Genomic DNA, 26,832 nt, shown 5'->3' with positions numbered 1-26,832 from the left:
TTCTCCCCTCTTCTTCTTTCTTCCTCCCAGAAACCTCTTGCTCTCCCCCTCCCCAGCAGTTACCCTGGCAACCTTCCAAATCTCCATTCTCAGGTCACACCTGTGGCAAGAAGTTTGTAACAACCTTCAATGGCTCTCTGTTGTTTCCTTAACAGCCCTAGCTTGGCCAGGCTACCCTTTGCAGCTTATATTTCTACCTTAGTACCAAAAATAACCAAAATGGCATTTATTAATTTTATCCACATCTATAACACCATTTTCCTAAAACAAAAACAAAAACATCTCCCTGAGCGTTTTCCCCACCCCTGTGTTGTTTAGTCGTTTAGTCGTGTCCGACTCTTCGTGACCCCATGGACCAGAGCACGCCAGGCACTTCTGTCTTCCACTGCCTCCCGCAGTTAAGTCAAACTCATGCTGGTAGCTTCGAGAACATTATCCAACCATCTCGTCCTCTGTCGTCCCCACCCCTATCCTGGACCATTTCAATATTCACCTGGGCTATCAAATGTGTTTACTCACAAGTCTGCTGCAAATACACTTACACATGTAGTCTGGCACTGAGTTGAAAACACCACTTTTGCAAATGGATCAGAAAGGCCATTTTCATCAGCTGGGAGAATCCCCCGAGCCTGGTACAAATGGGCTCGCAGCTGAAAGTAACTGAAGTCTGCAAAAAGCAAAATGCATCTATCAGCTTTCCAAGATGACAGCCATGTGTGAGGCTCACACATTAGACAGGACTTTGATGTGAATCATTGCTGTTTCCAACAAGTTTACAATGGGGTGGAAAGATAAATATATCCAACAGCATTTAATCACGAAAGTCAAACTGCTAGAACTATAAAAAAAAGCTACACATGAACATTTCATTTTTAAAGCTCAGTGGAGTCTTGTGGCACTTTGAATAACTGACTAATTTATTATGGCGGTATAAGCTTTCATGGACCAGGATCCACTTCAGATCCACTGAATGCTACCTTAGCTAAGTTGACAGGTATATGTTTGTGTGTGTGTGTGTGTGTGTGTGTGTGTGTGTGTGTGTGTCACACAAACATACACCTGCCAACTTAGCTAAGGTAACACACACACACACTTGAGTGATGAGGGGATGTTAGCGGTGAGCTCACTAAGGAGTCTTCCTTTAACATATCAGAGGCTGTATTTCTTCACTCTGGTATGAAATTGCTGAACAGTAACATATCAAAAAAATTCAGTTATGTGTGGTGTCCTCCAGTTTCCATGGGAAGCTGCAAATAATAACAATCTTAGTGGATTAAACATTTTATTCATTATCACATTTCCATATAGTTACTGTTATTATCTGCTAAGTTTGTTTGCTTTCCTTCACTTAATTTTTGTTGTTGTTGTTCTTTTCATATTATAAAATAAAAAATTACTCCACATGTATAGAAAGAGAACTGTAAAAAATACAAAGGTTAAAAAATAAAAAGAAAGCAAAAAATTAGATTACCAGTTAGATGAAAATGGACTTGACACAAAGACATCAGATTCAGAAAATAACTATTATTAAATAGTACAAAGATATTATCAAAACCACACATATTACTACTGGACTGGAAAAAAAATGGGAAAACAATGGGGAAAACTTAAAATTCACCATGTGCTATCCAATAAAAGAACTTCATGAGACTGACTTTCAACATGTGATGAACATGTCCCCAAAGTAAAACACAAACACACAAAATGAGCTATGAGGAACCAAAAATAAATAAATGCTAAGACACACAATTAATAAGTAACCTGAAGTAATCTGTTTTGGCATTCTAACATCCCAAATGAAAATAAAAGTGTTTCTTGATGTGACATCATCAGCTGTAATGTTAATACTGGGAAATGAGTTAATACCAAGAAAAAATGAATGGCAATTTTAAAGTTGTGCAAATAACTTGCACTAGCCAAAATGACAGAATTAATAAGAAATGCTCAGGCAAAAAGGTAAACAAATACCATTCCACAAACAATGTTTGGTTGTGCTTCGATTAATTTCATATATATAATGGAAGAACTGATAAAACGAACTTAATAAACGAAAACAAATTATTTGTAACCTAAAAAAAATGTCAAAGCCACAAAGAGATAGAAGGAAATCAACTAATATAGCAGGGATTCAGACTTGTTTTGCTGAACAGAAAGAAAGTGACTGTTTGGCTTTAAGGGAAGAAAGACAAAAGGAAAACAAATGCAATTACTAGTATTTAAATCACTGTTTGCAGCCCCTCATTATCATTTGTGCTGTGGGAGAAAAGAAAAGACACTGTTAAAAGGGAAAATTATTTCATGTGAGAGGTCTGTCAGGAAATGCTGTTCCTAAAATGCATAGGCATATACACACTCTGTTGAAAGGGAAAATTATTTTATGTGAGAGGTCTGTCAGGAAATGCTGTTCCTAAAATGCATAGGCATACACACACACACACACACACACACACACACAAAACTGTTATAAAATTTAAATCCCATGGGGGGGGGAAAACTACTCAAGAGAGGAACTCACAGTGGGAGTGCTTTGATATTTACCTGTGAAAAGAATTTGGCATGTCCAGTACTTCACTCTTTTGTATTAAGTAGCCCCTGGAGCAAAACACATTAAGGGTGATTTCCCTCAATGATTCCAAGTTTTACATAAGGAAATTTGGAAAGGTTTCTCCCTGCAGCACACTGCTCTCCAAGCCTTCTCTCTCCCCCCTTCCTTTCTCTCTCTCTCTCTCTCTCTCTCTTTTTTTAAGCTGATCTAGCCTCTGTGCATGTGCAGAGTTCATGCTTCAGCAAACCTTTTATACCATTGAAAATGTTGCATCTTTTGGCTCAATTAGAATAAGGAAGGGAAAGGTAAGGAGGAGATTTTAAAAATAGGGTTAGATTTTAAAACAAAAAAGAGAAACTCAGCAATTCAAGTATTCACCATTCAGCCCAAGCAAAGGAGTGCTTCCTTTATGTACAGGAAAGGGCTATCATTATTGGTCATTTTATCTGGTCATTCGCGGAACAATCAACCGCTCTCTTATTTATGAGTAAAAATGGCCAGGTAAGGAGTAGATTTTAAAAATAGGGTTAGATTTTAAAACAAAAAAGAGAAACTCAGCAATTCAAGTATTCACCATTCAGCCCAAGCAAAGGAGACTACTTCCTTTATGTACAGGAAAGGGCTAATATCCCTCTGGCCATTCGCGGAACAATCAACCGCTCTCTTATTTATGAGTAAAAATGGCCAGAGAGTTAGAATTCATAGGATTTTTTATTTAGTTTTTTAACATTCTCAGTCATGGTCAAGGCTAATTCTACTTAACTATATGAATTTTTATGTGCTTAAACTTTTAATAGACTTTTAAGTTTGATTTTTTTTTTTAAATAGTAGACAAAATGATAAATACTGTAATCACTTAAATGCCTGATATCACCAGTTCTGCTTCAAACATCACGAGCAAATCTGGGCTGAATTTCAACACATCAGCTACAAATTGGGAAAGTTGAAAGGGACCTGGGGTCATCTAGTCCAACCCTAAAATACAGGGTTCATAGCAAGATTTGTACTACCAGAGAGACACACACATACTTATGTACACAGACACAACTGGGGAAGAGACCACAAGCCATGCGCCTATCATGTACTAAGGAAGAGGAAAATAAAAGTACCCAACCCTTTTAGCAGATCTTGAAGCTAGTTTGAGTGAGAGTTTACTTCCTTAGACTAAAGAGTGAAAGTTCCTAGATAAATTATCTTGAAAGACTGAAGTGAACATTTTTCCTAAGATAGGGAGAGGATCTCTTATAAAGCATAGTTAAAACAGCCATAGATACAAAAGTGACAATTTTTCCTGAACTTGCAGAGAAATAGTAAGCCTAATCTATGCCCCCCCCTTGCAGTTTCCTTTAAAGGAAGCTTACTCGGGAGTAAATTTACCTGGCACAGAATAAGAAGGAGAAGGGAAAAAAAAACCTGAAAGAGACAGAATGAAACAAGGGGGGGCATTTTCTAAGAAAAGAGGCCAGGACGTTTTATAGAGACTGATATCAGGAGCCTTACAATAACTCTTCTGTCCAACCAGATCAAAGTTAAAACTGGACTCACATATTTTTCTTAGAAGGAACACCATACTTTCATAGGCATATACTTAATGAAGTACATACACTGCATTTTAGCTTGAGAGAGCAGTTGGCTCAACTAGGCTTTTGCAGCAGAAACATTAGGTTAACTTAGACTGGAACACAGGTGTACTCACAAACTCAAAAGTTACAATACAACATCATTTACCATTAGACTTAAAATCACCCTCCTCACTTACTAGAGGAAGGAGGTGGGGTAATCCTCCTTTCAGAACACAAGTAGCACGTATACAGGATTTTACCACTTGGGAGAAAAACTCTCTTTTAGAGCCTCTCTCAAATAACAAACATTTGCACACTTCATTCTCCATTTTGTCTTGTTTTAAGACTGATAAGGTTCAACATGGCTTCCTTAGATTTAGAACTTGGAGCAAGCCTGCATTTTTATTTTAGATGGCACATTTAAGATAAGCAGCTGCTGGATGTTACCTAAGTACAATTTAAACACTGGAAAAACGTTTCTTAAACACAAATTGAAGGGGACTGTCAGAGTCCAGGCGGGAAGTAAGCACCACCTGGGCTTCTTTCCCATCAGGAGTCTGTGGGTTCATTTCTTTTGATTGAGGTGCACCCATTTTAAGAATTTTAATAGCGCTAGCTTTTACTTTTATACTGCAGTCGGGGTTTTATCCCCACTTTTCAGGAAACACAATAAATAACCCACAGTACACTCAATTTGGACAACTCCGAGAATTTGTACTGTGACACACCGCCGTTCGTCTGGCCTGACTTACTAGGCTGGTACAGCTGTTGGCCTTTCCTGGCTACTAAGCTAACAGTGCGGTCAGCGATCTCAACCCCCCCCCTTTGGTCATTACTCAGCCAGGGAGCCCACAGCAACCTCCTGCCTCTTACAATCTAACCTGAGAGTTCCCTACTGGACGCTTGCATGGCGCAGTGCCAGATTGGGACTCAGAAATGACAAAGAAGGAAAGGAATCAGGTGCCCTTGCTTTCTCTGCTCACAGGTCATCTCTAACAAAGATCGCCATGGCAGAGGTGCGGCTGCGCCTGGGAATTATAGTTTTCAGTACAGAAGAAAAAGCACGACCTTTTTCTGGGCAAAACTCCGAAGGAATAGGTCGGCATATAGACTGTAGAAGGGAAATGAAAGAAGTCACACACAACTTTTGCCTGGGCATACTCCGAAGGGCTAGGGCTGGTGTTGAGATTGAGGGGACAGAAAGGAGGAGAAGGCAATTTTTAAAAAGTAGAAATTTTTTTTGAAGGGAAAAGGAAGAATTAAAGAATTTTGGTTGCTGTGGTTTAGAGACCCCAACCCACTACCCGTGTTTCCTACTTAATACTCACTTCCGCATGCGCTGTTCCTGGTGATCCCACGATGTCTTGACTGGTTGTTTAAGGCCGGCCTGATCAAGCTTTGCTTCCTCTGGTTAGCCCCGCTGAAACTCCAGTTATTGCCAGACCCTGGGACCGATGGAAGACTGGTTATTCCTCCTGGCAAACTGCCTGGTGCGCGCTGGATAACCAGTCCTTCCTCGCCTCCAGAATCCGGGTAACCAAAAGTCCCTTCGTGGTCGCCATCTGTTCTAAATAAAAATATGCCCTTTCCCCTTATGGGGTATCCAAGAGCCCATATAGAGTCCTTACATAGGTTCCCTATTGGTAGGAGAAAATAACAGAGGCCAACCAGAGAATATTGAGAAGCAAAGCAGCTAGTAAGCTTGATCTTTATTGATCTGTTGCAACAGGGTACTCCCCTCACACGCAGGAGAGGAAGAGAACCCAGAACAATGACCTGCAAGGCCTTATAAAGACTTTTGAAATTCCCCTTCTCTAGATCAGGACCACCCCCAGAAACATTATGCATACATCACAGAAGGGGTGTAACCTAAGACCACCCCTCAGATACATCCCACCTACATCACAGAAATTTAAATGTTGTTTTCCTCTTCTCCTTGTTTATCTCCTGTCTAGCAGGTTACTTGATTGGATTTTCTGGGGAGCCTGGCCATTCTTTTGTAATGCTAAAATACTTATTTCCTGGGCCAGGTCACAGGCTCACACCTTATTCAAACACAGATTAAAGGAAGAGACAATGGGGAGGCTTTTCCATTTTTAACCTTGCAGAGAAAGGATTTGGTCAGTTTAGGAATCAAAATGGTTCCAGGTTGGCCTTCCTGTACTGATCTATGTATGTGCAGTTATGAACATTACTATATATCTAAAACCATAAAATTCCTATCACAGTGGCATGAACGTATATTGCAGGTTCTTATCTCACTATGGCGTTTGACAATAATGGCATGTGTGATAAGGTGGAGCCACTCTCCTAGCACTAATGTCACTGCTGTTTAGTGGAATGGGACAGTATCACTGCCACCAATCAGCTGTGCCACAGCTTTGTACAACCGGCCATGATGGTTAGGGCTGATGGGAGTTGGAGTCCAACAACATCTGGCTACCCTTACATCAGAATCTTTTATCCTGTATTAGTTTTGAGTTATATCTTTTCATTTCTGAAAGGACTGGGAGGTAACAAAAAGCAATATGGCCTTACCATCTCTGTTGAGTTGACTGGGTGGGATGTACGCTGGAATCCTTGCAGCCTGCACAGCCTTATCATATATTGGTTTGAACTCCTCTGGTAGCTCTGCGGTGCTGTTCTTCACATATTTAGTTACCCCAAGCCACATGTAGATTTCCAGTTTTGCAAAGATGTCACCACTCCGTGACCCTGGAACCTTTAAGCCCCAAATAATATTTTTTTTAGTTAAAATATGGTGAGGGCAAGAAGTGCTGATATAGTAAAAGCATGAAATAAATTATTAGGTCTGCTTCCACACATAAAGCAATGTTCTAAGTGTGTGGGGGTGGGGGTGTCAGTCTGGGTGATAAACATGGGTCCCTTCCAAACCTATGAACCTGTGTATGTGAAGTTAGAATCTATGAGAGAAAACCTGCCATTTATGTGTCAAAAGAGGTTGCCCTGTTGCATAGGGACAAAAGGATGGGCCTTTTCTCACCTCACCTGGCGGGATGCTATGCCACCCTAAGAGGGAGAGCAATAGGCCAAGCGGGGGTTTTGAGTGTGTGAGTTTGTGGCTGGTGCTGGAAGCTGGAGACACAGAGGCTTTATCTTGCTCTATGCTAGATCCCAAAGCTATGTCCTGGGGCTCTCCCTAGGAACCTAATGGGAGGCAAGAGCTGTGGTGCCCCTCTATCCTATGCTCAGGTTGTATATATGTGTAAATAACACCATATATCCTAAAGATACTAGTCTCCAATGACCATTCCAATACAGTGGTACCTCAGGTTACATACGCTTCAGGTTACATACACTTCAGGTTACATACACTTCAGGTTACAGACTCCGCTAACCCAGAAATAGTACCTTGGGTTAAGAACTTTGCTTCAGGATGAGAACAGAAATTGTGCTCCGGCAGCGTGGCAGCAGCCGGAGGCCCCATTAGCTAAAGTGGTGCTTCAGGTTAAGAACACTTTCAGGTTAAGAACGGACCTCCAGAACGAATTAAGTACTTAACCCGCTGTACTATTGTAGCACTGTATCAGGAATTTTAAGAAATGTTTTGGTTTGTTTTGTTTTTATATGTGGTGGAAGCTGCTCAGAGTGGCTGGGGAAACTCAGACAGATGTGAGGGGTATCAATAATCAAGTTGTTGTTGTTGTTGTTGTTGTTGTTGTTGTTGTTGTTGTTGTTGTTGTTGTTGTTCCAAGGAAACTGAACCATTGGTAAGTAAGTGCTGGAACGCCTGGAGTCTCTTGCTGCTTGGAGGGTCAGGTGCATGCAACAGAAATTTAATGAGCAAAAATGGTGCACCCACCTTGAGAAAGACCGTTTGTATCTTGGCACAGTCCTTGCCTTTCTCCTCTTCTACCACTGCATAAAGGATGTGTTGGGCAGGGATCCGAGTGTATGCGATACGCTTGTTGTTGCTAAACATCCAGATCAGGACATCAGGGATAGGACATTGGGGCTGGGGGCGGGAATGAGAGGGAAAGCTGAAATAAAACTAGCTTAATTTTTTTTTAAAGTGCAAACATTCTTTTTCCTTATCTGTGGGGGGGGGGGGAAGAGTTGAGTTTTTGTTTTTAAATGGAACTTTTTGTTTGAGACCAAGAAGTGAAGGAAGGTGTGATTCATGGGCGTAGGCAACAGATGTAGGGACCAGAGTGGGAGCTAAGCTTCTTCGAATTCATCTCAACCCTTGATCCTTTCATGCACCATCCATACACCTTTTGGTTTGGAACGCATCACACTGAATTTCTCACATACACTCATATTTCTCCCCACCCCGCTACCAAAAGGACTAGAAACCTGTTTGCTTTCTTCTTTCAAAACATAAACAGAAATTCTAAGGATTCTAGGGTATTACTAGAATATCATGCTCTCTGGTGCAGTGTCTTCTTTCCCAGTTGCTTGAGCTACCAAGCTTTTAATGTATAATGTATAGGAGCTCCCAAACCTGATTGCATTCCCACACCTGCAATTACATACCTCTTTAGCCAGGAAGCGCAGCTTTGACAAGATTATCTTTGTCTCATTTACTTTCTCCTTGACATTGGTGCGAGTCAGGCGCCTTCTTATGCGCATCCCCTGTTTTGCATATAGTATCTGAAGACAAAAATATCACATCTTCTAACCATGAATTTAACCACGTAGGGGACCAGGCTGAGAGGTCCCATCTTCTTTTCCCCTCCATCAAAAGGTGAATCCCTTCTTCTGCTCTCCCACACCTCCTTGCAAACTGCCCATAGCAGAGAATCTCCAAATTCTATAGCTCTAAGCTGTAGATTGCTGAGGAATTTGTGTTTTCATAAGTAGAAAGTACTACTGTAATTTTAGAAATGTTTATTTCACTCAGAGAAAGGGCCTCTCTAGGTGGGATCACGTATGACTGCCCCAATACCATCATGAGGACAAATAATAATTAATGCACAATAAAAAAGACATCTGGAGGGGTCCTGAGTTTGAACTCGGGGAATGGAGCAGTAAGGGGAGAATAGTATGGGATGGAACAGTCAAGGCAGAATGCAGCAAGGTGAAGAAGGATGGAGGCCATGCACTGATACCAAGGGTTAAAAGGAAACAAAACAAGGAAGAGAGGCAGGATAAAGCATAAAAAAGAATAAGCCACAGTGTTCAGAATAAGGAGGCAGTTATTCCTTGCTTGGAACTTTTTCAGGTCCTATGATCAGTAGGTCCTTTGACAAGTAGACTCTACTTGTTAGAGAGACACATAGTTATGTTTTCAAGTAGGACCTGGCTGCAGCCTGATTATGTGGGGTTCCTATGATTTACTTCTCCCTTGCAATATTTTTTTCAGCAAGTGCAATTAGTAGCTGTAAGTTGGGGGGGGGGAGTCTCCTTATGAATAATTAATTGCTACATGAATGGATGCCAATTGGTAATATAGATCCACCTCGCCAATGGGTTTCAAAGCTATGCACTGATCTGTGGAAACTCTGATAGCCACTGAACCTGGCAACACATTGAGGGTTCCATGTTTACATTGGGCAGGATGACGGTCAAAGTATTTGTTGTCACATGGTACATTCAAATTCCTTTCTGCTCCTCAAGAGTGCATGCACACAGCTTGATCACATGACTTACAATGTTTTGTGGGAGAGATTTCATCCGGCAACGATCAAGGTTGTTTGGACGGGCCATGGGCTTTTTGTCCACGTTAAGAGAATACTGCCTGGAATCAGAGAAGCTGTGAGTTCTGAGCTCATGACAGTAGCACACACATACCGCACAGGCTGTAGCTACACATATCACATGAAAACATGAGCTGAATTTAATACAGGGTTGGGGACGATTCCTGTTCACTCTGCATTTTGGAGAGAACTTTCCCATTTCACCTCCCTTGGACCCACGCTTGGATCGAAATGCTGGCCTGTGGATTAAGCACCATAGTCAACAGCCCAAACCACACATGGGTCTGTACTGTACTTACAAGATGATCCGAGGGTTGCCTCTTTCTCCCTTTTAGCTTCTAGGATTTGTAGTTCTTGGACTCCAGGATATTATTTCAAGATTATTGCAATTATCTGTGGCTGAGGGAGCTAAAAAGCCAGCTTTATGTGAAAAGAAATCAAATATGTAGTACTAACCTACATCCAGCTACAAACTCCTCTAGCACCTGCCGAAGCCTCTCATCTGCCTTTGATCTTGGTCTCCTCAGGAGCTTCTCCACCTCTTCTAGTCCATGTTCCTGTTACGGCAAATACAATAATGATATCAGTCCCAGAAGCAACATGTATTCTCTTATGTTCTTGAAGTGTTCATTTACTACACTACATAATTGTGCTGAAGGGGGGAAATGATTAAAGCAAGCTGTTCTCACATGCATAAGCAGGAGGAATCTAGCTGGTCATTAACTTGTCCATTAAGTTATTCAACCCATACCTCTGGGTTTTCTCTCTGGCCAGATTTAAAAGAAAAGGGAGGTGCTTGCAGAAACCACTGGCCTAACTCACATTGCAGTTGTGGGCAAAGCTTTGTAACAGCAATTAAAACAAGCCAAGAGCTAAAACAATTGGCAACTGCCACATTGCTAAAATATTGTTATGAGTTTACTGTATGCATAGACTGTACTGTATGCAGTTACCCTCCCACCCACTGGGATCCTGCTAGTGTTAAAATATAAGCCAGGCTAGCTTCCTGTGTTGAAGTGATGGCCTGGATGATGAGCTATTAATGGAAACATAGGAAAGGAGCTCTGTGTGATATGGCAAATGAGTGTGGCCCCTCCCCAGCTCACAGTTAGTTTGGGGGGGGGGGAGTCAGAGTTGATTTGCAATGATGTAACCTAGAAGGAAAGCAGCAAGCTGGAGAGAGCCAGAGCAATGTTTGATTTCTGTTTGAATCGAAGGCTGCAGCTGTGGGAGAAACAAGACCTTTTTGGGGTGCAGATGCAGTGAACCCCTCCACTGAAGACTAAGGTTGTATATATGTGTAAATAAGCCATATATGATAAAGACATCACAGTCTCTGCTGTACCTCATTTCCGAAAGGAAACATGAATCCTGGGTAAGTGCCTGGAATCCCTGGAATCTCGCACCGCTCAGAGATGGGGGTGGGGAATACAAGTCAGTATAAAATCAACAGAGTTCAATAGAAAAGCTAAACAAAGCAGGCGGGAAAGATCTCCTTAAAAGTTGGAAGTGCAGGGGCCATACATACTTCCTGGTGTAAGGAATTCCAAAGATAACAAAGTAAGTATCTCATATATAAGCAGCAAGGATATCATCCTTCATCAGGAACAGAGCTGAGAGTACTCTGAATCTAATCTCAATCATGCTTTTTCTCAGTCCAGTTAAGGATGTGTGGTGGAAATAAAACAAGTGTATCAGGGATTGACAGAGCCTTTAAAGGTAGAGCAATACTTTACCAAACGCTCTGCTATTTTGACAATCCAGTTGGAATTACAGAGTCTCCAGCTATAATCTTCCCAGTAGCTCCAAACATACACACAGGGCTTCTCATGCAGCATTGGCACGCAGCTGTAAGAGCTAAGAGCAGCAAACAGAGAAGTTTTACAAACCTTCTACTAATAGCTAACAACTGTCTGCATACCAGAGTTATACTCAGATATATAATATCAGTAAGGTAAAGGACCCCTGAATGGTTAAGTCCAGTCAAAGTGACTATGTCCAGTCCAGTGACTATGGGGTGCGGCACTCATCTCGCTTCAGGCCGAGGGAGCTGGCGTTTGTTTGCAGACAGCTTTCTGGGTCATGTGGCTAGCATGACTAAACCACTTCTGGCACATGGAAACGCCATTTACCTTCCTGCTGCAGCAGTACCTATTTATCTACTCGCACTGGTATGCTTTCAAACTGCTAGGTTGGCAGGAGCTGGGACAGAGCAATGGGAGCCCACGCTGTCACATGGATTTGAACTGCCAACCTTCTGATCAGCAAGCCCAAGAGGCTCAGTGGTTTAAACCACAGCACCACCCACTCCCTAATATCAGTAGGGGTGGCTTTACAGGATAAAGAACTGCTTTTCCTTTGGTGTTTTCTTTTTTAAAAAAAAAAGCAGTGCCAAAGTACAGAAATATAGAAAGCTGTGTTTCTGCTACACAAATTTGACATAGATGAAAATCCATTCCACTTTCCCAGGCCAAAATTAGATAGTAGCATCGAACAGTTCCTTACCGGATAATACAGTAATAATTAAAAGGCTTTCCTGATCAGAAGGGCTTATAAAGTTCTATGCAATAAGGAAGTTTGGGGAGATGATGCATGCAATGACATTGGGGGGCAAAACTTGTGAGTGTGTTCCTGTCCCCTTATACAGTTTTGCACTCAGGTGTTCAGACAAATGCCTCAACATAATTTTTTTAATGTATTACATTAGAAATGAATGAACAAACATGAAGATACAAACAGGGCTAAGAGTATGAAGAGTAATTACTTGTCATATTCAGTGGGTTCAGGTCTTAGGTTCTCAGTCATAGATTTATCAAGCAAAGGTGTACTTGGTGCTATGACTTCAATATCCAGCTCATCATCTGAACTGGGTTCCAGCAAAGGTTGCTTGTCTTCACTCTTTTCTCCCTTCTCATCTTTCTTGGAAATTTTGGTCATCACTTCTTCAGCTTTGCCATAGTTCCCTTGAAGATGAGTATAGTTATTCTTTATTCTCATTAACATTTCATATTTATAATGCTATATAATTATAAAAATAAATTTATAATATTTATAATATTATAAATATCTCTGGAGCATTAACAACTTGTGTTCATAACATGAATGTTCTAGTATATTATAATCTATGGTCTGAGTTAGAGAGCCGGGAGAAATTCAAATCAGTTTGTAGTAAAAGCCAAACCTATCAAATTCACACTCATATGAGAACCAAAACACAGCTTTCCTTAAAAATTCCTTTAAAATTCTTACTTCTCCGAGTTTTGCGATGCAGTTCTCCAACACACCGCTTACAAAAAATGCATATATTGGGGAAAACTGCATAAAAATTAAGATCTTTGTGAAAGTAGCATGCATTAAGTTATGGGATTTTTTTTGGCAAAAAAAAATGTACATTAAAATGGCTTAGAAAGATGTGTTTATTAGGATAAATTCACATGAAAATACTGATGAATTTCCATGAGGATTTAAAAAATAAATAAACAAATAAAGCAAATTGCTGCAAAATGTGGATAGATTAATAATTCTGGAAAAATCAGAAACTGAGAAAACTCAAGCTGACAGTTTCTTTCCATCCAGAGTAAAAGCAATGAGTTCCCATTTTCCTAGACCGTTCTCTTGCTTGTACTTACAGTGAACAAACACCTACATGGGAAACCAAAAGCTTCCACTTTCTCAGGTGCTTTAAGAGCAATGACAGTGAAGGCAGAGGCAAACAGGGCCAACTACATGTGGAGATAATCCACTGGGGGACATTTTCCAAGCCATTTTGCGAGTGCTAATCCTTAAGCAAAATGTGCCAGGCTGCAAACCTGGCCAATTTCACTGTGGCCTATTGCAGACAAGGCTGCATATTTGGTGTAGTTGCAGAGCTAAGCGTACAAGGTAGTCACAAAGAGAGGGGCATTTATATAAGAGAATACAAGAATAGAAAGTGTGAGAGAGAAACAAAAAAGGAGACGCATTGGGAAGAAACTGTTTTAAAGTGAACACAAGTCTATGTCAAATTTACCTATGGAGATCTCAAACTTCACAGGCTTGCTTCCTATTGCTGGCTCCATCATAGTCACCTCAAAGAAGGAGGCAAAGAGAAGGAATTCTTCTTTCACGCCCAGGGCATTCTGAACAACAACAAAGAAATTTAGTTTCAAAACAGCCTAGCTTTACAATATTGACCTCCTCAAATAATAATTCAGAAAACTAACTTGTGGATAAATCCAAGTACTAATTTGTGATGGCTGCTAAACATTGACACCAATTCAGGCTTCACACATCTATTGCTTGTATTGCAGGTTTATTCATGGCCTATTCATAGCCCCTTTGGGCTGGGCTCTAAAGAGAGACTCATAGTAGGGTTTCTCTTCGTCCAAGAGAAGGCTGGGTGGGGAAACTGGAAGCTGGATTCTAACTGAAGAGACAAGGCAAAGTTAATTCACTGTGTCTTAATACAACACACTAATCTTAATACAAATGCCACCCAAGACAAACAAGGGTAAACAGCTGTGGGGTTCCATAGGTGATTAGATTAATGACTGGCTGGCTCAGCTCGGTTTCTGTTTTACAGGTCAGTATATAGATGATATCATCTTGGGAGGAAGATGTGAATATTGGAGAAATAAGTCAACCACTTGATCTAGAGTTCTGAGTGCAAAAGAATACTCATGCAGAAGTCGATGCATTAGATGATCTGTCTTCCTTATATGTAAAGGATGCAAGTGCCTGTGAAGGCCAGAATATTCTGGGACCCATATGACACTTTCTTCTGCACATGGGACTTAAGCAGCAACTAGTGGTAGCCACAGACATACAAAGCAACAGAGGCATTTATCCTGTCCTTAGTCCCATTAACTCCACATCTGAAATCTGTCATACAAGACAGCTCAATTGTTTGTTTGATCCAAAAGTAGGGTTGCCACCCATCCCTTAAAATACAGGTTTGTCCCATTTTGGTGGCACAGAGTCCCTTGCCTGTTTGTCCGCCTGTTTGTCCAATTTTTGAAGCCATCATCTTCCATGAAAAGAATAAATCGTCATTTGTTCACTCCCCCTAACATGCTTGTTTGGTGCAGCCTAACTTGCTAGGCATCTCGGAAGCTGAGCCTGCCCTCTGGTTAATTGACATTCCAGGCTCAAGCCAATGGCTCAAAGAGAATGAGGGAAACGTTTGCTGGAGCCTAAGTCTATAGTTTCAAAGGTCTGTAGCTGTTTTTATTAAAAGAAAAAAGAAAAAAAATTCTTGGAACTGTAAGTCAGGCAACCTACTATATTTACTTATTTCATAAAATGTTATTAGATTTGCAGCCAGACCAGGAAGGGAAGGCTCTATGACATGGGTGTGGTGCTTTTCTCATTTCATTTGCCCTTTTCGCTGTGATAGAGCAGGTCAGAGCTCTTTGTCCTTATCTATATAATTCTGTTGTATAATCACCATCTCTACCTGCTCACTGTTCCCATTGCAAACACTGTATGAATTGTAAAGTGCTGCATAGTTACTGTAAAAGCACATGTGTACCAAACACTTTCCTTTCCTCCACAGAGTCTAAGGGGAGCGTTATCTGCTAGATCAGGGATGGGGAAACCTTTGGTCCTTCAGATGTTGTTGAACTATAATTGACTATGCTGGCTGGAGCAGCTTTGAGCTGGAGTCAAACATCTGGAGGGGCAACATATTTGCTTAAGCGTCTTGAAACAGTTTATCACAACTCTTTAAATTTGAAATGTGAAAGAGATGCTTACAATTTCAAGATTTCAGAATTTCAACTTAGTACCTACCTTGCAACATAGTACCTTTGTCTTACATAGTGCCTTTGTAAGAGACAATTATATTACGTTTGTAGCTGTCCAGGAAACGTTTCATCTCTATTCTGAAATGCACATATATGTGTGTATAGAAGAAGGCAATGCACACAGCCAGAGCTTTGCTTTAAGATCTAAATATGAGACTTACCTCTGGGAGAGGATGGAGGTCCTCTACCTCCACAATCACCTCACTTGGCTGGTCAGACTCCTCCAGGACGTCACCCTCAGCTTGGCTTCGTTGCTGCTCTTTGACAGAAGCTTTGGATTTCTCCTTGGCCTTTTTGCTCTTTTTCTTCAGCTTCAGCTTACTTAGGGCACCTTTGAGAGCTTCCACAGGCTTTTTCTCTGCTGCCTGGATAGTGCTAAAGATCTCCACACTAATGGCCATGAGAAGACGCCCGCGATAGAATATGCCTTCACCCAGACCTTCATTGAGATCTTTGTGTACATCTCGCAGGGCAGAATTCTTGGGTGATCCATATAAATTCACCCAGGTTGGGCCAAAGGTGGGATTAAAGCCTGTGGGAAAAGACATTTCTGAATTTGGTTCAGAATTTCACACATGTCATTCCCCACTACGGAGCAGAGCAGAGCAGAGCAGAGCAGAGACTCTTGGTGACCCTCCTAGATACTGGCTATAACCAAACAGAATTCAGCAGGAATGACTGTGGCCATATCCCATGGATTGCCTATGTTCCATACACGTAAAGCACACACACCCAAATATTGGAAACTGTAGTTTGTTAAGGATGCTGGGAATTACAGTTCTGTGAGGGGTAAACTATAGTTCCCATGATTATTTGCGGGTATATGCTTTAAAAGTGCTCGAACTGTATTGTGTACATGCAGCCTTAGATTTGGGTGCCCATCAGATCTCCCCTACTTGTGCTTCTACACACACAGAGATGGACATATTTGCATACCCGGCCAACTGTGCCTGTAGTAGATAAATTAATATTTATGATATGCTTGTATGTATTCCATCCTTCAAATATGGACAGGTAGCTCAGAAGATAAGATTAAAGATATAATCAAAATATTTAAAACAAAAAACCCCACTTCAGACAAATAGGCAATGAGTGAAAGAATCATTTGAACATTCAGAAGTGCCTGCTGCTCTGAGGGGGCTCACCATTTCTGCCAGGATCAGATATTTGCTGCAGATCAATAAAGTGTGTGGCAAGGGCAACATCTCCAATGTTGGCATCATCCAACATTTGGACTTTTATTTTTCTGACAAGAGGCGGGAACATTTCAATGAAGCTGATCTGTTCATTCCACACTGGTTCTGTGGTACTGCTTTCAACCGAAGTTTCTCCCTGAACCAAAGAAATGAATCAAGATTGCACGCAAGGGAAAACAATAGAAGTTTCCACTTTGAAACAACACAACATTAATTTTCCATTCATAATAACGTGTGGACATCCAATGAGGTGACTGTTGGAAGATTCAGGACAGATTTTTGAACGCACTTCTTCACACAGCACATATTTAAACTATGGAACTTACTCCAACAGGAAGTAGTGATGGCCACCAACTTGGATGGTTTAAAAAAGGATTAGGCAAAGTAATGGAGGAGAAGGTTGTCTCTCTAATCAGTTTTCTAATCAGCTTCCTACATTCTTAGTACATACCCTCTCTCTATTATGATGCATTAGAAAAGCATTTGTTCAAGTTACATAGACTGGACTGTTGCGAGCCACAGAACAAAGAACCAAACATTTCACAGAAATCAGTTGCTCATGCTTAAACTTACCTGCTGACCAGAAAAAACAACTTGCACATATGGATCAATGAAGACTTTCTTCTCACCCACAATCTTTGAAAAACCACCCATGATTCCTGCACTCATGCTGGGCAGACCCTCTGCCTTGTACATTTTGATGCAGAATTTCGCCCATGGCCTTTCAGCTGGGACTCTTTTAGGCAGCAGCAAGTTCCTGAAAGGAATATATTTGAGCTCTAAATAGTGTTCACAGCTCCTAGAAAACCAGAGGCTAACTAAAATTGAAGGAAAGGAGATCACTGAATCAGAACAATGGCCAATTCCATCAGTTCTCTAATCTTGAATAACATTAGCTATCAGTCCATTGCCAATCCTTTGGGAGAACACACTACATACCTCTCCATAACACAAACTTACTTTTCAATGTCTTCATTCTGACTTGTTGAGGTAGTGGGAAGGGAACTCATTACATCCCCCCGTGCAATGACAGAAATGTTGCATTTCACAAAGCCTTTGACTCCTGCCCTGGTGTCCTTGGGGTCATGAATAACAGCCCACTTCTGGTAAAATCTGTGATCTAAAAAGGACATAAAGAGAGAATATCTGATTTACAATTTTCTTGGATCCAATACATATTATGATGACAACTTCCATCACAAGTTCAAAGCCTCAGAGAAAAGCCAGCAGAGTTGTATTATCCTCACAAAGTACCAGGGAAGACACTTAGCAAGCAAAAATCAATATCCATTCCCTGAAACCAACAGAGCTCTGCAGATTTACAGGAGGTTATGCACAGGAAATATGAGCTTTACTGAGGTATTTCCATGGGCACGGTAGAAATTCCACGGAGCTTTCAGTTTTGATGAGGCAACACTTTGCACAATAAGGCTCATATATCCCCTGAAGAGTCAGAATCCTGGCCAAGAGGGCTGTAGAGGGTTCAGAATCATGAGTGCTGGAGGCAGAGCCAAGCTAGCCCTACCGTAGAGCAAAGTAAGATTAGGAAGAACTTCCTGACAGTAAGAGCTGTTCGACAGTGGAATTTGCTGCCAAGGAGTGTGGTGGAGTCTCATTCTTTGGAGGTCTTTAAGCAGAGGCTTGACAACCATATGTCAGGAGTGCTCTGATGGTGTTTCCTGCTTGGCAGGGGGTTGGACTCGATGGCCCTTGTGGTCTCTTCCAACTCTATGATTCTATGATTCTATGATTCTATTCTAAGATTGGCTGTCACAGACAACAAATGCTGCATACACTCCAACATTTCTCTGATGAAAATAGGGACATTCCATTCCATGATGATAACCTGGGCAGCTTCCAACATATAAAAATAATATTAAAACATTAAAAAAAATCCCTACACAGGATTGCCTTCAGACCGCTTGGGGGTTGAATAACTCCATTCGCTCCAATGCAAATAGGGACAACCTAAGGAAAAGTTGGACATTCTGGGATCAAATCAGAAACCAGGGTGGCTTGTCTAAATCAGGGACATCGCTGGAAAATAGGGACACTTGGAGGGTCTGTTGCTGGCAAGAGACAACAAGATGTTGGAGGTCAGAGTTGTGTGAGCTATGCAGCCCTGCACCCTCCTCCCCACTTGCAAGTCTGCTACCCTTCACCAATGTTCAAGGAAGATTCAGCTGCCGCCAGTCTGGTTGCCTTTTGTACATGGAATAGGGAAAGGCACAATGTTATCCTTAGTTTTCAGCAAAAATGTATTGGGGCTGCCTTGACTAGGCAGATGAAAACCCATTTTACAATGTTCTCATTCATTACTTAATTGCAAATTATGTTGTTGTGAAAGAAAGATTTCAAAATAGACCATAATGCAAGGGCAACTCATATCATAGGCTCAAAGCAGATAATGGAAAAGGAAATCAAGAATCACTTCCAAGTACTGTACCTGGCTGGTTGTATATAGTCGCTAGATCAACCTTGAATATCCCTATGAGTGCACCTAAGAATCGGATCTTCTTTGAATGGAAGACCTGCACAGTAATACAGTAATACAAACCACTTTCTCAGTATTGTCAAAAGGTGTGCAGAACGTGTTTAATGCTACAGTAGTAGCCCTCTATCAGCAGTGGTGGAGGGAACTGAGCTAATAGAATTGTTCGGTGGTTCCAAAGGATAGGGGGAGTGGCAAAAAAATGGCCAAGTTAAACTGTACTATATGAAACAGAGACAAGTTTAAAGGATGAGGGGTGTATTTCAATGTTGTCAGTCTTCGCTAATCTTGTGTTATAAGTCTACAAATAAATTGTAAAGCTATTTTTATCAACAATGGTATGATTTGTCTGGTGCTTCTTTTCAATTTAGAAGTTTAATCAAATTATTTTTCCTTCTGGCAATGTCAGGATGTTAAATATTAATAAAGTATTTGAAACAGAGTGTGGAACACATATGTATGTCGTTTATAAAAGCAGCCTCTATTTCAGCATTCCAGAGGACAGATACGAGGCATCGTCACACAGATTATCAAACCGTCCCATGGAGACGTTGCAAGGTTGGGATGTTGCAAGGATTTTACAAGGCAACCAGCTCATCTCTTCCACCCAATATAGAATGCATTAGAAAACTGATTCCTAGGTACTTAGAATTCCTACCTCCTAGGACCAAGGCAGCCCAGTATAGCTGAGGTTCAGATTACTTTAGCTGCTCCTTCAAATTTCTCCTAGAACACACCATTTTTACTGGACATTTGGCTTAACCCATGAATCCTCATTTTCAGCCATAACAAAACTTTGGTGCACATATTTACATTTTATCTCATTTGTCCCTCTCCCACCCCTTTGTTTGTTGTCTCTCGCACTTCTAGATTGCATGCTCATTGCAGGGAGGGACCTCTCTGATCCTCCTGCAAAGTGCCACCTACACTTAAGGCACTATAAAATATCATGAACAAAAATAGTACAGTAATGCCTACATTGGTTTGGATTGTAATGGTTTCCACTGAGGCAGTCATTCTTATGAAACTAAGAATCAGCAAAACTTTGGAAAAAGAGGAAGGAAACCTAAAGCAGAGGCATGGTTTAGTACCCCACCTATTTTGTTACGGTTCTTTGCACCCATGTTGCTATGCAATAAGTTCGTGTTAGCTCTCTCCCCATAACAGTGACCCACAATGGCTGATACTTACAGAAATCTCTATGAGTCTGTGGAACAAAACATCTCTCGGTTCATGGAATTCAAATGTAAAATACTGGAAGGGAAAGGTGAAGAATTCTGACTCATGAGTGCTATCATATTCCGAGGACCACAGTTGTGCGCCCCCCCCCCCCATGAGATGCTTTCTTTAAAGCAGGGATCATCAAACTTTTTCATCCCATGTGCAAATTTGCAAACTGGGGAAGCTGCCATGAGCAACACGCAAGCACTGCAACCATCCACATACTGAAGCCATTCACACCTGCACACTTTACAGCCACACATATATGCACACATGGCATAAGGTAAAGGGACCCCTGACCGTTAGGTCCAGTCGTGGACGACTCTTCCGGGTCATGTGGCCAGCATGACTAAGCTGCTTCTGGTGAACCAGAGCAGCGCACAGAAACACTGTTTACCTTCCCGCCGGAGCAGTACCTATTATCTGCTTGCACTGTGTGCTTTCAAACTGCTAGTTTGGCAGGAGCAGGGACCGAGCAAAGGGAGCTCACCCCATCATGGGGATTCAAACCACTGACCTTCTGTTTAACCCACAGCGCCACATGGCATGCACACATGCACTTGCTGCAATCTTGCACACACCAGTCACAACAATGCGCATACCCTTTCCTCACCAGCAATTAGGCTTGACAAAAGTGTTTTTGCTTCCCGCCCCCCTCCAAGTCTAACTGAAGGCAGAAGGTGGTATTCCTGGAGAAGACACCCTTCCCTCCCCAACTGCAACCCCTCCATCATCCCTCTTCCGTTGTAATTAGGCCTGGGGGGAAACATTCCATTGTAGTCAACAGAGGACCTCTTGTGTGGGAGGCATTTTGAGTCAGGAGGCTCACAACTGGGGGGCGGTCATCATTAACTCACCCTTCCCTATTTGAGACCCCCCTGCTGAAAATGTTCCACACCCCCACAGTTAGGCTTCATTTAAACTTTTTGGCTACAATAAAACCTTTATTTCAATCCTGATTTCAGCATGTGGAGGAACAAGAGGGAAAAGGGACCCAGGGAAGGCTTCTGTGGGTGTAGCTGTGTATCTCCCACTTTGGCAGCCACTCCTCTAAACTTTTGAACCCATACCCAGCCCAACTCACTGAACCCTGCCCTCCACCCATCAGTTGGCATTGCCCAGTGAAGAGAGCTGATTGACAAGTGGTTATGGTTTGGGGGGAAATGGCCTCACAGGGAAAACTGGACATGGCAGGGCAAGATTCATCCATAGGCCAGAGGTTCCCCACCCCTGCTCTGAAGAGGTGCATAAGCTTAGGACTTTCTCACATGTTGCAAAATTTCTATACAGAAAGCACTCTCCCAAAGGAATAAATGGTTGACCCACATGCTGATAATCCAATAGGTGGTCATGAACACAGGGTAATTTGATTTATATACTCCTGGCCTCCACGTGCTAGTAGGCTGCAGCAAAGTTTTAGCAACTGTACACAGAACCATTACTCAAGTGTGCAGCTGCCAACCTTGATAATTTAGACATGACTTGCATGTTAATGCAACATCTTTTGTGGCATATGCAAGAGCATGCGAGTCTTTTGAGAGAAGTCTGCAAACTGCAGCCAGCTGCCTAACAGTGGCCAGGATATGTACAAAACTAGAAGTTCTGAGCGGTGGAGTCATGGAATCTTGCCTGTTCATTACATACCTCATTGTAAAAGGGACAGTTGGTTGACTTTTGTGTTGCTGTGCGTCTCTTCTCATCTCCGATTTTCACAACTACAAAAGGGTCAATATTCACTCCTACCAATTTCTGGGCTTCAATAATGTTTATGCCAATCTGTGGAGACAATACACTTCCTAGGATCAGTCTGAGGATGTCATCATTATGGGAGATGGAATTAAATAAGAGGAAGGAGAAAATTGCTTGTTTCAAAGGCGCAGGTGTCTGAGTTTTTTCACAAGTTACTGGTATGTCAGGGTCACTTGGGAATTTTCTTTCAATCTGCAGGCAGAGATGGGGAATCCATGGCCCTCCAGATGTTGTTGGAATCCAACTCCCACCAGCCCCAGGCAGCACGGCTAATGGTCAGGGATGATGGGAGTTGTAGTTCATCATCAAGAGGGGCACAGGTTCCTCCACTCCTGATCTAACATGTCCTGGGCTAGTCTAATAGGAGTTTGCTAACTTGGGACTAGTCCCATAAAATATCACATGCCCTCCCAGAAATCTTAAGGCAATATGAACATTCCCTTAAACCAGTGGTTCTTAAAGAGTGTGGCATGACACACTGGTGTGGCAGGAGAAAATGGCAAGTGTGGCCAGAAAATTCAAGGGCATTTGAACAATTCATTTCTGTTGTTGAGGAAATGAGAGTTTATCTCAGATTAGACCTAATATAAATGAGGTTTAGACCCGGCAAAAGCAAATTCACATCTCTCATTGAGTTTGTATACATACTTAAGGTACATACAGTGTATCAAAGGCACATTTATAATTGTATTTTGGGAATGGTTCATGTTCTTTTGTAGCTGCAATATTTTATACTTTCTGGATGTCCTATGATCATATTATAAAATAGTTGTGTTCTATCTTATAAATCAAGCACTGCTAGGAGTTTTCTTTTTGTTTTCCAATGTATTTCCTACCAATACAAAATTTGATGTGGTATGAGCATATTTTTATTCTGAAAGTGTGGCCTCGATATATATATATATATTTTAAAATGTTTGAGAGCCACTGCCTTAAATAGTTTACACAAGAAGACTGGCAAGTATAGTACCTGGAAGTTCTGTGGTCTAGGAGTAGCATACAAGTCCCATTTGGAAAAGACCCTAGAACGGCTGCAATGGAAAGAAAACACTGATTAAACACTTCAGCAATGCCATTCTCTGTAAACCATTACTTTATTTTGGAGGTAAATAAGTAAAGCTTTTAGTTTGATCTGTGACCCTTGTTAACATAATTTAAAAGGGAAGGATAATAGAAGAAAACGAAATGTTGACTTCAAATCAAATGCTTTTTATTGTCATCGCTCTCTCAACAGAAATTCAGCAAAGCACTTTCCGCTTTAACTTTAAAACATTTCTGTGCCCTCATTTTGTATTTTTATGTTATGAACCACCTTGTAATCTTCGGATGAAAAGCAGTGTACAAATTTAGTAAATAATACTAATCAGGTTTATGCAGACAATTAAGAATCTGTAATAATATGCAGACAATTAAGAATTTGGAATAAGTGATTATCTGTAATAATCACTTATTCCAATTTTTTTAGTGGTATTCTAGATGCTCCTTGGGGTTCCTTCCAACTATGAAATAAGCTGTTCCTGTTGATAAATGATGAAAGACCCTCACATAGCACATACACACTGTTCTGAAAGGTACACTGTGCTTAACACCAGGTTCCTTTTTTGAAGGGATATCAAATACGGTAGCTATGTGATGACGTGCCAAGCTAGCTAGGAACATGAAGACAGACCCTTTTGTGTTAAAGTGCTTTCAGAAAAGTACCTCTTGACAGGAGTGAAGACAATGCCGGAGAACTCCATGTCAGACACATCATAATAATCATCCTCATCATCATCAGTCTCCAAGCCTTTGACAAGTTTCCTGCCAAGTACTGCAGCCTTCCTATCCAGATCAGCAGCTCGCTTCACTTCGTCAGGGCTGCAACAAACACAAGCTCATGCTACATGCAAAGGAAACTTTAAGAAGCACAAGATATATGCAGTTCCTACAGCATCACAGTTATCAGCCTCTAAAGCTTTAAAAAAAATTTATCTGTATCATTCATGACCAAAACTGAGCATCTAGTTCTTCCCTTTTTATTAATTTTTATCATCATCATCAATAACAACACAATCCACTCCAAGTTAATCAATTTTAATCAATTATTACAGTGTCAGAGGTTTAAGGATGCCTTCTTTTCCTCTCGAACTATAAGACATAATAATGCTTAACTATGGCTAGACCTGGAGCCCCCCCCCCCCGCTTTCCCGTGAAACAAAGCAAAAGAAACGCAAACCAACTAAAAACAGCATACAGAATATAAAAGCAGTTTAAATCAACCCAATGTTGAAACAACACAATGAAACATCCAAAGTTGTGCAGAGACAAAACATACTATAACTCTGAGTTTCTGGAGCAAAATATTTTCATATTGTGGGTCCTTCTGTTGCTTGTGTATTCCATCACAGGCCCATTGCAAGCACTCTTTGCCCACTATGTGTCATATCACAACTATGCTTGGCATTGCTACACTGCATCTAGCAAATATGGTAAGTCACCAACTTTGCAGTGCTGATCTCCCAGTGCTATCCTGTTGTAGTGCCCCAAGTTGACTCACAATGCAAGTGCAATGCCCCAACTCAAGGGCTTTCCATCCCTGATTGCTGGCAGGGCGTGCGGGCGGGCATGCAGAGGGGGGGTGCACACCAAGGGTGGGTGGGAAACGCAAAACTCACCCACTGGAGCCTGCCGGAAGTGCCTGACTCTCTCCCGTGCCGGATCATCGCAGCTTTGGAGATGGGCGCTGGCAGCGCCTCTCTGATGCTTCCAAGCTGTGTGTGATGCCCATCTGAGAGGGGCAGCGCCACCACCTCTCCGACGCTTTCGCCCCTGGGTCAGGCCTGACTTGGGAGTGGAGCAGCTACTGCCCATGCCCCAGCCCCGAAGGTCAGCCTGGGCACGGCTTCATTCCATAAGGGAACTGTAGTGGTTGTGCCCCCTCAAAAAATGCACCCAGGGCAACGGCCCCCTCCCAGCCCCCCATGCTACGCCACTGCCCCAACTTGTGGTTTTGAACCAGTGCATAAAAGCTTTTGTATTTGATCGAGTAACTCAGAACATTAGGTTATAAAATGGAATAGGACACTTACTCCAGCTCCTCAAATCCAGGGTTGCGGATTATAACCTCTGAGCTATATTAAACAGGGGGAGAAAAGGAATAATGACAAGCATGCACCGACTGCAGAAAATAGCTCTCTATCCAATTTAACCTTTCTTGGTTCCAGTTACAGATAGGTAGCCGTGTTGGTCTGCCATAGTCAAAATAAAAAAATTCCTTCCAGTAGCACCTTAAAGACCAACTAAGTTAGTTCTTGGTATGAGCTTTCGTGTGCATGCACACGAAAGCTCATACCAAGAACTAACTTAGTTGGTCTTTAAGGTGCTACTGGAAGGAATTTTTTTATTTTAACCTTTCTTGGGTTATTTCCATAACAGGGCCCTTTATCCCTGCTGAGGGTTTAAATTTCTGCAGTTAACTAGAAGCTGAATAATGACTATGAGTACACACACAGTTTAAACTGTTGCTCTAGTCTATTTCCCAGTTGGGACAGGGGCGTCATAAACAAGATATTTAAAAAGAAAGGATGTCAACAGTGAAAACCCTGGAATGCAATTGTCTTGTCTCCACTCTCTGGAAAACCTGAGTGAGTGAATGATATCAATGTTGGCTGCACTGACTGGTGAATCTTCTTAATGGGTTGCAGTCTCTCTTGGCCTAACATTTCATACCAACAGAGTGATTCTGATGGCAATCAGAACCCCTCAGATTAGTGGTTGAGAGAGGCCAGTTATGGTGCAATTACTTCCAAAGCAACATTATGAGTAATATGCTTAACTGTGACAATTTCTCTTTCATGCCTCAAAACCCACATTGCCTGGGGCTAGTCATTCAATTTGCACTTGCATGAGCCCTGTATGTGCTGAAATCTTATCTTTGCTGATCTTACATTTCTGTGCTTGTTGTAGAAATGCTTTGAAATCTCCTAACAGGGGAGAGTACTGTGGAGACATACCTGTAGGAATGCTGATTGAATAGCAGACATCTAAGTCTGTGCTTTAAAACTAAGGGTATAATCTAAACTCCCCCCTCCCACTGGTGGGACTTTGTGGAGCAGTGGAACCACTCCCACATTTGTAACCCTGCTGGTTTCAGCAAATATGGGGAGGATGATCAAAGTGGATGTCATCTTTCCGGCTATAAACTGGCTCCCAGGCAAGCTCAGTCCAGCTCTAGCCTTTCTCAGCCCTTGGAACACCCATTTTGGGATTCTGCCAGCTGTTGGTAGGGATCCTGCCCACCTGTTTGGTAACTAGGAAGAGGCTGACTGAGCTAGGTTTCCTGAGTGGAAGGACACTTCTGCCTAGTCCTACCTTCTGCCCAGTGTAATTTTCTTCTCACATTATAGCCAGTACCTGTCTTTCATCTGATAGACAAAATCTTCTTCAGCCCATGTTCCTGCGGCTCCATCAGGAGGCTGGTATCGCAGATCTAGTTCTATATATATCTATATGGGAAAGGCAAACCATAGGAAGACCACAACTGTTATAAGGCAGCTGGCTTGGGGAGGTTTTTTGCCCTGAAATACAGGATGTAAATTGGTATGGACAGTGTTTTTTTTTTCTTTAAAAAAATGTTTAGGGGTACT

At 41.7% G+C, this 26,832-nt stretch overlaps 1 protein-coding gene across 3 annotated transcripts in view; it reads right to left on the bottom strand.

Moving 5' to 3' along the window:
• LOC310709175 (fer-1-like protein 4) overlaps window positions 1-26,832 on the bottom strand; it is a 66,987-nt gene that overhangs the window by 30,103 nt on the left and 10,052 nt on the right. For all 3 annotated transcript variants that reach the window (XM_083508361.1, XM_083508360.1, XM_083508359.1), the window contains exons 5-24: window positions 26,600-26,691; window positions 25,276-25,317; window positions 23,909-24,064; window positions 23,178-23,238; window positions 22,103-22,234; window positions 20,429-20,491; window positions 19,193-19,277; window positions 17,707-17,866; window positions 17,320-17,503; window positions 16,696-16,882; window positions 15,712-16,082; window positions 13,777-13,885; window positions 12,532-12,730; window positions 11,504-11,624; window positions 10,224-10,324; window positions 9,721-9,808; window positions 8,605-8,721; window positions 7,931-8,083; window positions 6,646-6,829; window positions 543-667 (exon numbers count right to left, since the gene is read on the bottom strand). In XM_083508361.1, the coding sequence (XP_083364487.1) occupies window positions 543-667; window positions 6,646-6,829; window positions 7,931-8,083; window positions 8,605-8,721; window positions 9,721-9,808; window positions 10,224-10,324; window positions 11,504-11,624; window positions 12,532-12,730; window positions 13,777-13,885; window positions 15,712-16,082; window positions 16,696-16,882; window positions 17,320-17,503; window positions 17,707-17,866; window positions 19,193-19,277; window positions 20,429-20,491; window positions 22,103-22,234; window positions 23,178-23,238; window positions 23,909-24,064; window positions 25,276-25,317; window positions 26,600-26,691 (2,730 nt within the window). The remainder of the gene's footprint in view (window positions 1-542; window positions 668-6,645; window positions 6,830-7,930; window positions 8,084-8,604; window positions 8,722-9,720; window positions 9,809-10,223; window positions 10,325-11,503; window positions 11,625-12,531; window positions 12,731-13,776; window positions 13,886-15,711; window positions 16,083-16,695; window positions 16,883-17,319; window positions 17,504-17,706; window positions 17,867-19,192; window positions 19,278-20,428; window positions 20,492-22,102; window positions 22,235-23,177; window positions 23,239-23,908; window positions 24,065-25,275; window positions 25,318-26,599; window positions 26,692-26,832) is intronic.

This window comes from Podarcis liolepis (genome assembly GCF_965112155.1).
Source record: "Podarcis liolepis genome assembly, chromosome: 6".
Lineage (NCBI taxonomy): Eukaryota > Metazoa > Chordata > Lepidosauria > Squamata > Lacertidae > Podarcis > Podarcis liolepis.
This window is presented reverse-complemented; position numbering and strand designations above follow the sequence as displayed.